We start from the raw sequence: 15,261 nt of genomic DNA, 5'->3' as shown, positions 1-15,261 counted from the left end.
AATTCCCACAAAAATGTTAATTCTGTCATCATTAACTCGCCCTCATGTTGTTCAAAACCAGTAAGACTTTTATCTTTAGATCACAAATTAAGTTATTTTCAATATTCACAAAAAAAAATTGTCCATCCATTGAAAGTCCACGTGACCAAAATGTTTACACATAAAAAGTACAAAAAGACATTGTAAAAGTAATCCATGTGAATGCGGTTTAATCTAAGTCGCTGGAGAAGACAGGATCGCCTTATATGATGATCAGATTTAATTTCTCATATAAACATTAATCAACTCACATACTGTATACATGGAGCACATCAAATATGGTAAACACATGCAATCAGTTTGATTACTTTTGCAATGTATTCATTTTAAGCGTGAAAGTTTTCTTTGCATGGACTTTCAATGGAGGGACAGAAATCCCTCAGGGTTTATTAAAACTATCTTCACAGTTTCAAAGATGAACAAAAGTCATATTGGTTTGAAAGGACATGAAGGTGAGTAAATGAGGAACTCTCCATTAAAGTTGCTAAAAATTGTTTAAAAGTTTTTTTTTTCTCCTTTGGCCATGTCTCATCTGGTCTAGGCCACAAAAGTGAGCCAGAACTACCACCGGTGCCCCCTCAAAAAATTGTACATGACTCCCTGTGTAGTTACGTTTTTCAATGCCTTTCTCTCCCAGCTTATATAAACATATTTTTTCATGTGTGTGTATACATGATTGTGCATGCGGAGGGTTGTGATCCAGCATGTGTCCTCAGAAGGCAAGAAACGCCACTTCAGATGACAAAGGCGAACCGACAGGCAAAGCAAAACGTAATCTCCTGCAGAGAAATTTTGTCTCAATTCTTTTCTCTGATCTATAGCTCAGTGCTTTTCCTTTTCCTTAGTTCCCTCTTTTCGACTAAACCTGAGATCAATAGCTCTGCAGGGAGCAGACACTCGCTCTTGTGCTCTTTTCTGTTGTAATAAGTCTAACATCTCATCCCATTTCTCTCTCTTCCTCCCCTTCATCCCATTCTCCTCCACCGTCTGTCTCTGAATGCATTTGCGCTGTTGCATGCGTGCGTGTGGTCGTGCATGACCGTATGAATGCGTGTGTGCTGGTGCCACACTTCTCACATTCCTCAACTCCTCGTCCCCCTTTCACCCCTCTCTCAAACCAGACCCGGAGCGTGGCGGAGGTCACATGATCTCCACCGATGACCTGGAGTACCCGCGTGAATATCGCACGCTGGGAAACAGCACGCGCCGCTTCTCCAACGTGGGATTGGTCCACACCTCTGAGCACCGGCACACGGTCATCGCCGCCCAGAGCCTGGAGGCTCTCACCAACCTACACAAGGCCGACATGGAACGCAAGCGGGACGCTTTCATGGACCACCTGAAGAACAAGTACCCACCCCAGCACTCCCTACCGCCCTCTCCATCCCCCTCACACGGCAGCATGAGGGGCAGCTCAGAGAGAAGCGCACGTGAACAGGTATGTACAAGGCTTACCTTGTATAATGTTGCTGGATAAACATTGTTGTGATGGAACAACATCCTGATTCACCAATCATATTCCAGGGTCAAATTTAGGGCTGGGGCTTGAACATAAATCATAACAAACCCCCATGGTTTTAGAGGTAGTTAATGGTCGGGGATACAGATTTGTATTCAATATTTATTTTATATTTAATTATTTACTGGTAGTTTTGTATTATTATTATTTATTTATTTTTCTTACTACTAATCACTGTTATTATTGTTATTATGACTATTTTTGTTGAATCAAGTTTTTTATTTTAGTTGATTATTTAATAATAATAATAATTTGGATATTCAGTATGTTCTATTCATGTAGTTCTAATTTAAAAAATATATATATTTATTTAATTGTGCTTTGTTTGTATTTTTATACACATTTTCATTGGATTTTATTTAATTGGATTGCATATTAGAGGTGATATTGTACACTACTGTTCAAAAGTTTTATTTTATTTTTTTAATTCTTTTGAAAGAAGTCTCTTATGCTCGGCTTATTTGATTACAAAATACAATAAAAACAGAAATATTGTGAAATTTCACTACAATTTCAAAGAATGGTTTTCAATTTGAATATATTTTATAATGTAATTTACTCCTGTGATGTCAAAGCTGAATTTTCAGCATCATTACTCCAGTCTTCAGTGTCACATGATCCTTCAGAAATCATTCTAATATGATGATTTGATGCTCAATAAATATTTCTGATTATTATCAGTGTTGATATAGTGCGTGTACGTGCGATCGGATAAAATTTGTACACACGTCGGACATGTTTTTGGCTCCACATCCTTGCTTGTTCCTAAAATACCACTGTAATCAAGCAAGCGTTAGCGTCTGGTTTTAGGTGATGTAAGGGTGAGGGCTGTGATGAGTTGATTATTGCCTTTTTATTTAAGATTAAGTCTCTGAATGGTTAATAGGAATATTTTTCCAGGATGTTGATTCAGGGACATATGCTGCTTGTGTAAATTACATTAAGCATGCATGGATACACTTTCACACACACAAGATGCACAACACAGGGTTTTGAAATTCTACCTAAGAGGTAAAGGAGACATGGACGTGTACATATAAACACTTCAGTCAGTAGTAGTGACATAGACCTTAATATATGCCCCTATCTTCCCAGCTTTCACACAGCTTGTCATTGAAACATTTTGTACTCTCCATAGAAAATAGGCAGTTGTATGCCAGCAAAACAGCAGTCACTCTGTGAGTGGAACAACTGGTTCTTATGGAGGAGGGTGACGTAATGTTGAATTCAAATATGGATGATGTCACTGCATCAAACCAGTATCAGCCAATCATCTGTGTGCATGAGAGAGAGAGAGAGAGAGAGAAGGAGAGAGAGAGAGAATCAGGCAACAGACACATTTATGCTCAAGTCTGTCAAAATCTGCCTGCGCTGATATTTTTAGAGGGATGAGTGTTGAAAAAGAGGCTTTATTGCTTCAGTCTTCTAATTATACTCAGCCCTTTATCTCTCCATCTGATAATCTCCATAATGATTCTATTCGTTTACTTCGACGAAACAGTAGAAGGGCAGAACGCAAATGGCTCAAGGACCGGCTACAGGTGTCTTATGATATTTTAAGGGAGTCTCTCTATGTTTTTCAGAAAGCCGTCAAGTCTGCCAAATCCAAATTTCTTTCAGAGATTGTCTCAAAAATTTTATTTTCCACTATAGACTCTGGTGTAAACCCTGTGGCTGATGGTTTTCTGATGTGTCTGATTTTTTTATGTGAAAACTTTTTCTCTTTTTTTGCCACGAAGACAACAAGGTCAAGACCACAAACACTGTTGACTTCTCATGTTTTTTCTGAAGTGCCTAGGTGCTCATCTACCTGGAGCATGTTCAATCCAATTTCTCTACATACTTGCATACATACACTTGAACATCTAAAACCTTCCTCTTGTCCATATGATATTATTCCGTCACACTTTTTTAAGCAAATTGTCGATATCATAGGGCCTGATCTCCTGTTTTTTATTCACATTTGTTTGAGTACTGGTGCGGTCCCTGACTACCTAAAACATGCTTCAGTTACTCCCCTTCTGAAAAAATCTATCCTTGATACATCTGATTTAGGTAATTACAGACCAATTTCTTATCTTCATTTATCTCAAAAATCTTGAAAAAGGTTGTTTTCACTCAATTACAATCTTTTCTGAGTACAAATTCACTATAATGATACTTTCCAGTCAGGAGGATTTAGGAAACTTCACAGCACCAAATCCACTTTACTGAAAGTTACTAATGACAGTATGCTGGCTACAGATAATGGGAGTGCTGTTTGCTTTGGTCCTTTTAGATCTCAGCTCTGCTTTCGATATGGTTGATCATACAATTCTTATTTCTCGACTGAATAATTACGTAGGCATTCAGGATACAGTCTTAAATTGGCTTCAGTCTTTTTTAACGAATAGAAACTCACGCATTGGAAATCACAATTCCTCAGCAGCACACCTTTCCTGTGGTGTACCACAGGGATCTATTCTAGCTCCGATACTATTTTCTTTATATTTGCTGCCACTGGGTTCCATCTTTTGCAAATACGGAGTATCCTTTCATTTATAGGCTGATGACGCCCAATTGTACTTCCCATTTAACCAAAACAATTCCTGCTCGCATGTTTTCACAGAAGTGAAACTATGGCTTACACAAAATTGTTTAGCTTTAAATGAGAATAAAACTGAAGTATTATTGTTCGGACCAAGTAATTTTTATGACTCTGGTATTCCGGACCTTGGCGAGTTAAATTCTCATGTTACCTCATCTGAAAAAAATTGAGGTGTTTTGTTTGATTCAAGCCTCAAGTTTGATAAGCAAATGAATTCTGTGGTAAAATCCTGTTTCTTTCACTTACGACGTCTTGCAAAAGTCAAATCTTTTCTCTCTCCAGAGAGAACTTCGCAATAGTCATTCATGCGTTTATCACCTCACGACTTGACTATTGTAATTCACTTTATTTCGGTGCAAACCAATCATCTATCGGGCGTCTTCAATCAGTTCAAAATGCTGCTGCCAGGCTGTTGACTGGTAGTCGAAAATTCAATCACATAACTTTTTTTAACTTCTTTTTAACTTCTTTACATTGGATCCTGGTCAAACAGAGAATTGAGTTCAAAATTTTAGTTTTAGTTTTAAATCGTTACACGAGCTAGCACCGGGTTACTTATCTGATTTAATACACTGTCACAACCCTTCCAGGTCACTGACTTAGGTCTAGCAACCTTGGATTGCTCTCTGTGCGAAGATCAAGATTGAAACATCGAGGAGACCGAGCTTTTGCAATTGCAGGCCCCAAACTATGGAATAGCCTCCCATTGTCGATCAGAACGGTGTCATCATTTGCCACTTTTAAATCGAAGCTTAAAAAATATTTTCTTAATGTGGATTTTTAATGCATTCTTCAATTTTGAATCGTAATATATTTAATGTATTATTTATTTATTCTTTGTCTGTAATTGTATCGATTGCAACTCTTGTTTTTGATTATATTTTCCTGTTCAGCACTTTGGTCAACCATGGGTTGTTTTTAATTGTGCTTTATGAATAAATAATGAAATTAAATTAAATCTATATATCTTCTATACAGAAAATGATTTACTGTGCAAGCCTTTTTTCTTCTTGTTCTTTTTTTTTTCTTTGACCTGCAGTTCTGGTCACCAGTATATACTGTGTGTGTTGTGGTTGCTTGTATAACGGTGTCCCTACCAGGTTTCTTAACCTAGTTGTAAGGGATAGTTAGCCCAAAAATGAAAATTCTACCATTATTTTCTTGTCATTCAGAGAGCAGACTGGTCTTTGTAAAGCCATACAAAAGCCATACAAAGCCATGCTACAATTCATTTTATTATTTACAATTTATTATTTGAAATAATTTGAGATTGAATAAACTTTCATATTTATATGATTTTTTTTTAAAATTCTAACTTTTTAATTTAGAAAGTAAACACTGTAACCAACAATGTTCATGGAATTAATATTTATAAGGCTTGTTGAAATTATATAAAAGTGTATTTGCTGAATGTCGACGATAAATTAGAAAGTATTATTACTAAAAATAGAAAGGCAAACCCTATAATACTTTTTCACATGCGGTTTAATTTCTTTTTTATATGTCTATCTCATTATTAATACAGAACAGTTAAACAAAGACATTAAAGGGTTAGTTCACCCAAAAATAGTCAGTAATTACTCACCCTCATGTTGTTCCAACCCTGTAAGACTTTAGTTCATATTCGGCTATTCATATTCATAACTCTGAATGAGTTCACGTAGTGTAACAGCGCAGCACTTCTGTGTTGTACGTCAGCACGTAGGCTCACTATTGGCCGACACTGGTCATGTGTGTGATGCGTGTGACGTACAACCCAGAAGCGTTGCGCTGTTACACTATGTGAACTCACTCAGAGTTATGAATATGAGTAGCCGAATATGAACGAATGTCTTACGGGGTTGGAACAACATGAGGGTGAGTAATTACTGACAGAATTGTTATTTTTGGGTGAACTAACCCTTTAAACTAATGAAGATGAAGCATGAGAAAGTTCTTTCAAAATGAAAGTCCAGATGTTGCCAAAATAAAAGTCTGTCTCTGAACACTTAATATTTCGGTTGACCACTAGTTTGTTGCTCTCCTCCATGCAGTTACAATGACTCGCATCAAAGAAGATGCAAAGGCATCTATATTTCATATATATATTTTACAACTGTAAGGGGTTACGTATCTACTACATGAAACTGAAACTACTACATGACTGAAATTTAAATACTTGATACTTGACCCTTGAAAGCCACCCTTATTGACTATAGCGAACAGCACAATCCTTCTGTTACACTGCAATTCATGAAGGTTTGAAACAATTTTAGGGTGAACTATCCATATAGCTTGATCAGCTGGTTGACCAGCATGCTTTGTTGGCAAACAACATGGCTATGGTAGTCCTCTATCTAAACTAGCACCAAACCAGCATAAACAGAGAGAGAGAGAGAGAGAGAGAGAGAGACAGACAGGGAGGTTGGGTGAGAGACAGGTGGAGTCCATAGTTGCCAAGGCAACACCGTCCTTATATGGAAACTGGTGATATCATATTGCAAAGGTCAGGCTGGAGAGAATGAGAAAGCGAGAGAACAAGGAATGAAGAGAGAGAGAGAGAGAGAGAGAGAGAGAGAGAGAGAGAGAGAGAGAGAGAGAGAGAGAGAGAGCAAAACAAACAAAAAAGAGAAGAAAAAGGGGAAGGGTTTTGGAATATCCTCAACCTTGAAGGAAGACGCATCACAGGAATTCCTCCTTATTTATTTGCCTATCTGCAGCCTGTGTGGAATTATGGAAAGGGGGAGGGGAAGAGGAGGGGAAGAAGAGAGGGAAAGAGCCGACAGATGAGTGCAACGGTGTGTAAACCGGCAGGAGGAGAGTTAATTACCCTCTGCCAGCCTTTTCCCGAGACTCCAGCACGGAAGAGTTAAAGCAGCAGCCAGTAGCCAGTCGATGCTGTAATGAATTAAATAAAGAACCTGCCGTCGCATGTGCTGGAGACAGAGAGAGAGAGAGGGCAGGAATAAGAGAATGAGTTTTCTGCACACCTGACAGCCAGCTGCTAAGACTGAAGGCATCTAGATAGTGTGCATGTGTGTGTGTAGGGATGACGCACACTCACTAGCGCACATGCATGCAGGTGCAGGTGAGATTCGACCTGACGACTTCATTTGTTTGGTTATTGCAAGATTGGTTGACGTGGTGACTGCATGCAAATGGACACTAACTGGGTTTGATTTTTCACGTGTGTGAATGTGCATGTCAGGGAGAGGGAACATGTGTGAATGGATGTATTTGTATGCGTGCGTGCATGTGTGTTCATGTGAGAGGGAAGGTAAAAGCTGTTTTGCATGCAGGTCAGGTGGTGTACAGCTCCGGTAGTCTTGCTGGGCTGACACATGTTTCTGAGAGATGGAGACTAATGCTGGTCACAGGATCAGATGCAACTAGTATTCAGGCCTGATTGTCGTGTTTAGTGCACATGAGGATGTGCTTTTGCTTTAATAAAAATGCATTGGGTTGTACTGCTAGTGTATATGTGCACATGGGGGTATTTGACTTGGAAACAGATGCATGAAGGAGGTGGATTTAAAGGGGACATAATGCACTTTTGAAGCATTTTATTTTTCCTTCTGAATAATGCTAGTCAAGGATTGTTGCACAGAAAACAGTAATAATTTGTATTTCAATAACATTTAACCCTCTTAGCATTTAACATCAAACAGTTTAGCTTTTCTTGTTACTGTACCTTTAAGAATGTAGGGTTGGGTTATGTAAATAACCTTTGATAGGTTAACTTCCATGTACCAAAGCAGTTCAGTGCTGATGTGTTTCTTGTGACCATTTGTATTGAGGGTCTCTGAATTTGTGACTTCATAAATTACTCTTTAAGCTAGTGCTTCAGTGCATATGTTGATAAAAAGGTACAATATTGTTATAAAATTTACTTCCAAATTTAAATCTCATAATAAACAAGCATAATTTTCAGTTATGTTAGTTGAATAACTGAATTAATGTACCTTGGATTGTGCCTATGTGATCTATGTCTCTGCATGTTGATGCCAGGCAAATTTGGAGAAAGTTAGACCATTAGTTTACGTAAGTGCCAAAGCAGATTAGCATTTTTGAATTTTTTTAACCCTCTTTTATTGCTGTAGTTAGTGTTGTCCATCTGAAACTAATGCTAGTACCAGTCTGTGTAATGTAGGGAAGGAGCTTTACGTTCTGGAAAAAAAATCTGTTGTACATGATTCATCCCGTTTTTAAATGTTTCCTTTCAGCTGCACCTGTATTATCTATTAACCCTTAAGTATGCTGTTGATTTTCCGCTGGCAAAAGCAGCCGCATCTTAGACAGCCAATTATGCCCCATTTAGAGTTGTTTCTTAGCAACTGAGGACGCGGGCCTCAAACTGCTCCATGGAATTCTGCTTGTTAGGGGAAAATAACATGACCAAACCACAGCTCACCGGTAGTGCATAAATCCATAAGACGCTGAAGCGCCCCTCAATTATGATCCAATATGATGGTGTTGATAGTTGTGTTATTTCAGTTATTTATCAAAAGCTATGTCAAAGAGAGAAATTTAGCGCTGTCACATTGAAATGATTTAGGAGATTTTTCATTGCTGTGAATTTTTCACTTCCTCTGTGGTTTGGCCAGAGACCGCAGCACAAATTGAAATGGCCATGGAGGCGTGTGTGTGTGTGTGTGTGTGTGTGTGTGTGTGTGTGTGTGTGTGTGTGTGTGTGTGTGTGTGTGTGTGTGTGTGTGTGTGTGTGTGTGTGTGTGTGTGTGTGTGTGTGTGTGTGTGTGTGTGTGTGTGTGTTACTGTAGATTCACTTTTTGAAGAAAGTTTCTAAAAAAAATATCCCCCACCCCCCTTCAATAAGGAAAAGAAAGGTATCATTATTAACTTTTAAAGCATTGAAGTACAGTTGCAGTTTATGAGTATGGTTTAAAGATAAAGAAATATTACTTACTTTTGATACCCAAAAGCTTTTGCGTTGTATCTTTGCTGATATACATACAGTAGGTGTCATTTTAAGGTCCACTGTTTTATCGTCCAATAAATCTTGAACACGAAATTACTTAATGTGCATTTAATTTATTTAAAGATTTAAAATGTTTGTGAGTGTGTGTTGAAAGTGTTGTATAGACCAGCTACACCGTTGTTCATTTTATGCTTGAGACAATCATGTCCCACGCAATCTTAAGAGTGTTTTGGTTCGAAAATGCTGCTGGGGAACATTTAATATTACATCAATGGGGAGGCTCTTAAATCTCAAGCTGTTTCAAAGTACAGTTTATCCCCCTGGATTGACCATCAACTGCACAAAAGGCTTAGGCTGAAGTTCAGTACCAGAACACCTTCTGGCAGCCGTCTGGTCCATCTGCCGCTCAGTAGTACCTGACATCAGGTAACCCAGAATCAGGCCCCGCAGGCGAGGCCCTGCCCTTCTAACTGCCCTATTCTGTCTGGAGCATTCTGAATCAATCATTAAAGCAGCCCAGACAAAGAAACCAGTTAAACCTGCTCCATAACAGAAAAAACACAGGATCATCTGAGAAGGGTTGGTTAGTTTCCCAGAGATCAGCAGCACAGATACACTGACCAACACTGAAATATATATATATATATATATATATTTATTTATATATATATACAGACCTTCTGGGGATGTTTAAAAAAAAAAAAGTAAAAATGCATAAAGTTTTCTGTGATGGGTAGTGTAAGAGGATAGAATATACAGTTTGTACAATATAAAAATCATTATGTCTATGGAAAGTCCCCATAAAACTGTGTGTGCGTGTGTGTGTGTCAGGTATTTCCTCTTTGAAGAGACTCTGATGCAGTGTGTGTGTGTGTGTGTGTGTGTGTGTGTGTGTGTGTGTGTGTGTGTGTGTGTGTGTGTGTGTGTGTGTGTGTGTGTGTGTGTGTGTGTGTGTGTGTGTGTGTGTGTGCGTGCGCTGCGTGCGTGCGTGCGTGTGTGTGTGTCGGGTATTTCCTTTTTGAAGAGACTCTGATGCAGTGTGTGTGTGCGTGCGTGCGTGCGCGTGTATGTGCGTGTGCGTCGGGTATTTCCTTTTTGAAGAGACTCATATGCAATGTGTGTATGCTGGTGCCTTAATCTCAGTTTGTGGGTGTTTGTGTATTTGTCAATCTATGAAAACAGGTTTGCTGTAGTGCTTCGTGCTGCATATATTTTTCATATTGCTGATCCCTAGGGCAGTGCTCAGAACCAGGATGAACTGCACAAAGTTGAAAGCAGGTGAATGAATACACAGAATATTATTTTTACTAGAAATATAATGCTGAACTACTGCTACAGTATATGAGCAGTGTGCTATTATACACCGTATATCAACATCCTGCTTCAAGGGAGTTTGTTCAACATATTTTTAGCCTTGTGTAGAAGGAAATATTTAGCTGATGTTCATAAGCTTCACTCTTTTCAATTATGTTGTCTTCCCCAAATGTATGTTTGCACACACACACACCCTTTTAATCAGCTGACAATGTAGTCTATACTTGCACATGAAATATTGAAAGGTCTTGATGTGGCTTTAATAAACTGAATTAAGAAAATTAACTCACATTCTCACTAGTTTATTTAATTTGTCTTCTAACAATGAAACCAAACGAGTTACAGAGAAAGTTAAGAAAGTGACCAAGAAAAAAAAAGACTACAACGGATTTAGCTGGAGACATCTCTGACTTTCTGTAAAAGTGAAGTTCACAGATGAAATGATGGGAGAGATAGGTGAAAGCTGCAGACAGCTGACTAATTTCTGTATGATGGATAGGTCTGGGCAGCAGGCCAAGCATAGACACAGAGGAGATCTTTTTAATTATTTATTTTTTTCATTTGCGGAAATCCAGTCAGTTTGTCATTCAGGCAGGACAGCTGATGGAAAGAAATAAGAGAAAAGCTCAAAATACCTTCACGCAGGCTCATTTATAGAGTCCAGCCCATTCAGAGCAGCTCCATACGACGACCAGACTAGAGGAATTATGTGTCACTGTGTCACCATGTGCTTTAATGGCATCTTTAATCTGCAGAGCTGCATTTGAAGCTGCATATGTGCTGTGAAAAGTCTGGTTAATACTACATATACAGTATACTACCATTCAAAAGTTTTTGTTTTAAAGAAATTAGTACTTTTATTCAGCAAGGAGACATGAAATTAATCAAAGGTGACAGAAAAGACATGTAAAATTACAAAAAGTTTCTATTTAAAGTTTCTTTGATATTTCTATTCATCAAATAATTTTTGTTTCTTGAGCATCAAATCATCATATTATCCCAGATTTGTTTTTTATATTTTCATATAGAAAACAATTATTTGAAATTGTTATGATGTTTCACAATATTACTGTTTTTACTGCATTTCTGATCAAATAAATGCAGCCGTGATGAGCATAAAAGACTTCATTCAAAAACATATGAAATATGAAATATAAATTGGGCATAAATAAAAGAGTAAAATTAAATATAAAATAATATTATTTAGAGTGAGTTGAAGTGAATGTTTGTCCAAATTCTCACAAGATATCCTTACTGGGATACTTACCCTCTCTTTTTTCATATCTTCCTTCACATGCTTTTATTACAAAAGATGTCACATGGTTGGAGATTGTGACTGTGTATAAGGTGTCACCACACACAGAGATTCATGTCTAAGTAACGCTCTCTCGTTTCTCCTTTCCATAGCAACAGCCAAACTATTGGAGCTTTAAGGTCAGTGCTTTGACTACTTCTGTGTTCCTGTCACAAAAGCTCTGTTCTTGTAATATGTGTTTATGTGTTCTTATATGTTCTTGTATGTACATGTGATTTGACGTCTGTTGTAGGCCACACTGAATCTGCACCAAGTTCTATACATCTCACTTTGAGTGTTTATTTATTAAATATGTTAGCTAATTTGGACGAGTATCCAATTGGCTACTTTCTTGGGCTTTCTTGTATCAGTTTGTGTGTGTGTGTGCGTGTGCGTGTGCGTGTGTGTGTGTGTGAGCTTATTTAGCTGTACAATAAGGACAAAATTGTAGCCAAAAGTGAGATAAATCAAGGTCATTGATCTGTGGGTCATGCGGGTCTGAGGCTGATTTGTGATGATCTGCTTCACTGGCTTTTATCTTCTAAATCTCATTGCCCTGTTCTTTCTTTCTATCTCCATCTATCTTTCTTTTACTTGCTTCCATTTTCTTACATACCCTGCCCATCAAACTATTAAGCCTTACAGCTGAAGTCAACTTAATAGAACAAACACATGGGTCTCTATAGATGTTTTTAAAAACTGAACTTCTTTGTTGTCACAGCATCTTAAAAACCCATGGCACAAGACTCTAGGAAAAAATCATCAGGAAGCCACAACAGTGAGTACGCTGATGTTGGTTCAGAAACAGACATATACTTACTCACTCCATCAAATCCCTTGTCGTTAAACCTGTATTATATTGTGAAAGATATTTATTCTAACAGGGATGAACTTTCTATTATATGTTTTGTGATTAGAGATGGGTGTGTGTAATCGTACAAGGATACAGGAAATGGCCTCAGGCTGTGATAAACGTGTCATTAGAGTGAGACTCAGTAATCGGATCCTCCTGATTCCGTTCATTCTTATTCACTCTCACACTTAATTACTTATGTTACACTCCTCCTGTCAATAGACAGACACTCATTCTCTATGTCTAGCATTCATGTTTTTTTTAGAATTTGACTGATATCATGAAAAATCCAGCGAATATAACATGCAAACAGCATGTTTGAGTGCATATCAACATTGATTTGGGACTAATCAGGTCTAGCCGTGTTGTCATGCAAGAGTCTGTCTGCGTGTTGTGTGTCTCAGTCAGGGTTTGGGAATCATATTATTTGTTTCTCTCATTCTAGACTAATAGACTCCATCTGATCTGACCCTCAGCAATATTATACACCTCAAACTCTCGTTTATACAATGCTTTATCTTAAAGGGTAAGTTCGGTATTTTACACTTAAAGCCCTGTTTACAGATCGTATCTGATGAAATAGAACGGTTAAGATTAAAATTTGGACACATGCTCCTGTCCCGAGAATTTTAGGTTTAGTTTGCTTCCCCCCCACACCCCCACAATGGTTGTCTATGTGCACTGGAAGATTCCTTCCTAAAAACACATTAAACTTTCGTTTACAAAGACGTGAAACTCACCGAGTGGTCAGGGGTGTTCACTGGTATGTGCACTCAAAAATCGCTGAAAAAGATGCATTCCAACAGGTTTTATCGTAGTTTTTGTCCAACTCCATTAAGTTGTATTGGATTCGCTGTGTGAGGTAACGTTACGGTATTACTCCGCCGCGGGAAACGGAAATGGGGTTGTTTGTATGCTTTTTGTAGTCTTATGCAGTCGCGGACGCGGTATCGTAGGCTAAGCTATCTAAACATTTTTACAAGATCGAAGCTATCTGTGTCAACTTAGAAATGGATTCCGAGACATTTATATGGGAGGATGACGGTTTTGAGATCGATTTTGATGGACAGGGTTATAGGTTTGAGCCTGAATATTCAGAGGAGGAATTTCTGCAAAGAAAGGCAGAGTTTGAACGGCAGTTGACAACGGAGTCCAGTGTTACGCCTGTTGCCGAAGCTGCTGCTGTCTCAAGGCTTACAGGCACTTGGTGGTGTTCCTTTTGCCACGAATCTTCCCGCAATTCGGAACTGCACAAATTCGCCACATTATTAGCTGTCTGTTTGTAATGGTTTCAATGAAGACAGCGATCTTCTGCTTCTTCTGTGTATATGCCCGTGGTTTGCTTGCAATTGGCAAAGGTGCATTATCGCCACCAACTGGGCTGGGCTCTATTATTCAAGCTCTCAACGGAAGAATCTGGGTGTGACGCGTTTGGCAAAATAGGTCCACAAAAGCTAAATAAACCTAAAATTCTCAGGACAGGAGCATGTGTCCAAATTTTTATCTTAACCGTTCTATTTCATCAGATACGATCTGTAAACAGGGCTTTAAGTGTAAAATACCGAACTTGTCCTTTAACATTTACTGTTGTATTAGTGCCCTTAGGAATTATGGGCTTTCTGTGTGAAAGTCAGGTGGAAACTTTGGTTGTGGCCTATGGGATACCTATATACTTGAGAGGACATTCTCCTCTCCTCTCCTCTCCTCTCCTCTCCTCTCCTCTCCTCTCCTCTCCTCTCCTCTCCTCTCCTCTCCTCTCCTCTCCTCTCCTCTCCTCTCCTCTCCTATCATATCCCATCCCATCCCATCCTATCCTCTCCTCTCCTATCATCTCCTCTCCAACCTCTCCTATCCTATTCTGTCCTCTCCTATCCTCTCCTCTCCTCTCCTCTCCTCTCCTCTCCACTCCTCTCCTATCATCTCCTCTCCTATCATCTCCTCTCCTCTCCTCTCCTCTCCTCTCCTCTCCTCTCCTCTCCTCTCCTCTCCTCTCCTCTCCTCTCCTATCATATCCCATCCCATCCCATCCTATCCTCTCCTCTCCTATCATCTCCTCTCCAACCTCTCCTATCCTATTCTGTCCTCTCCTATCCTCTCCTCTCCTCTCCTCTCCTCTCCTCTCCTATCATCTCCTCTCCTATCCTATAATCTCATCTCCTCTCATCTCATCTCATCTCATCTCATCTCATCTCATCTCATCTCCTCTCCTCTCCTCCCCTATCCTCTCCTCTCCTCTCCTATCATCTCCTCTCCTCTCCTCTCCTATCATCTCCTCTCCTGTCCTCTCCTCTCCAACCTCTCCTATCCTATTCTGTCCTATCATATAATCTCCTCTCCACTCCTCTCCTCTCCTATCATCTCCTCTCCTCTCCTCTCCTATCCTATAATCTCCTCTCCTATCATCTCCTCTCCTATCATCTCCTCTCCTATCATCTCCTCTCCTATCATCTCCTCTCCTATCATCTCCTCTCCTATCATCTCCTCTCCTATCCTATAATCTCATCTCCTCTCCTCTCATCTCCTCTCATCTCCTCTCATCTCATCTTATCTCATCTCATCTCATCTCATCTCATCTCATCTCCTCTCCTCTCCTCTCCTCTCCTCTCCTCTCCTCTCCTATCATATCCCATCCCATCCCATCCTATCCTCTCCTCTCCTATCATCTCCTCTCCAACCTCTCCTATCCTATTCTGTCCTCTCCTATCCTCTCCTCTCCTCTCCTCTCCTCTCCTCTCCTCTC

General features: G+C 39.2%; 1 protein-coding gene across 3 annotated transcripts in view; it reads left to right on the top strand.

Annotated features, from left to right (window-relative positions):
• Positions 1–1,165: 1,165 nt before the first annotated feature.
• Positions 1,166–15,261, top strand: part of srcin1a (SRC kinase signaling inhibitor 1a) — a 60,051-nt gene continuing 45,955 nt past the window's right edge. For 2 of the 3 annotated variants that reach the window (XM_079611346.1, XM_079611344.1), the window contains exons 1-2: positions 1,174–1,477; positions 11,782–11,808. In XM_079611346.1, coding sequence (XP_079467472.1) covers positions 1,184–1,477; positions 11,782–11,808 — 321 coding nt within the window. In that variant the 5' untranslated portion in view covers positions 1,174–1,183. Of the gene's footprint in view, positions 1,478–11,781; positions 11,809–15,261 lie in introns of all 3 variants that reach the window. The other variant, XM_079611345.1, reaches the window with a different exon arrangement.

The sequence above is a fragment of the Phoxinus phoxinus genome (genome assembly GCF_949152265.1).
Source record: "Phoxinus phoxinus genome assembly, chromosome: 1".
NCBI lineage: Eukaryota > Metazoa > Chordata > Actinopteri > Cypriniformes > Leuciscidae > Phoxinus > Phoxinus phoxinus.
This window is presented reverse-complemented; position numbering and strand designations above follow the sequence as displayed.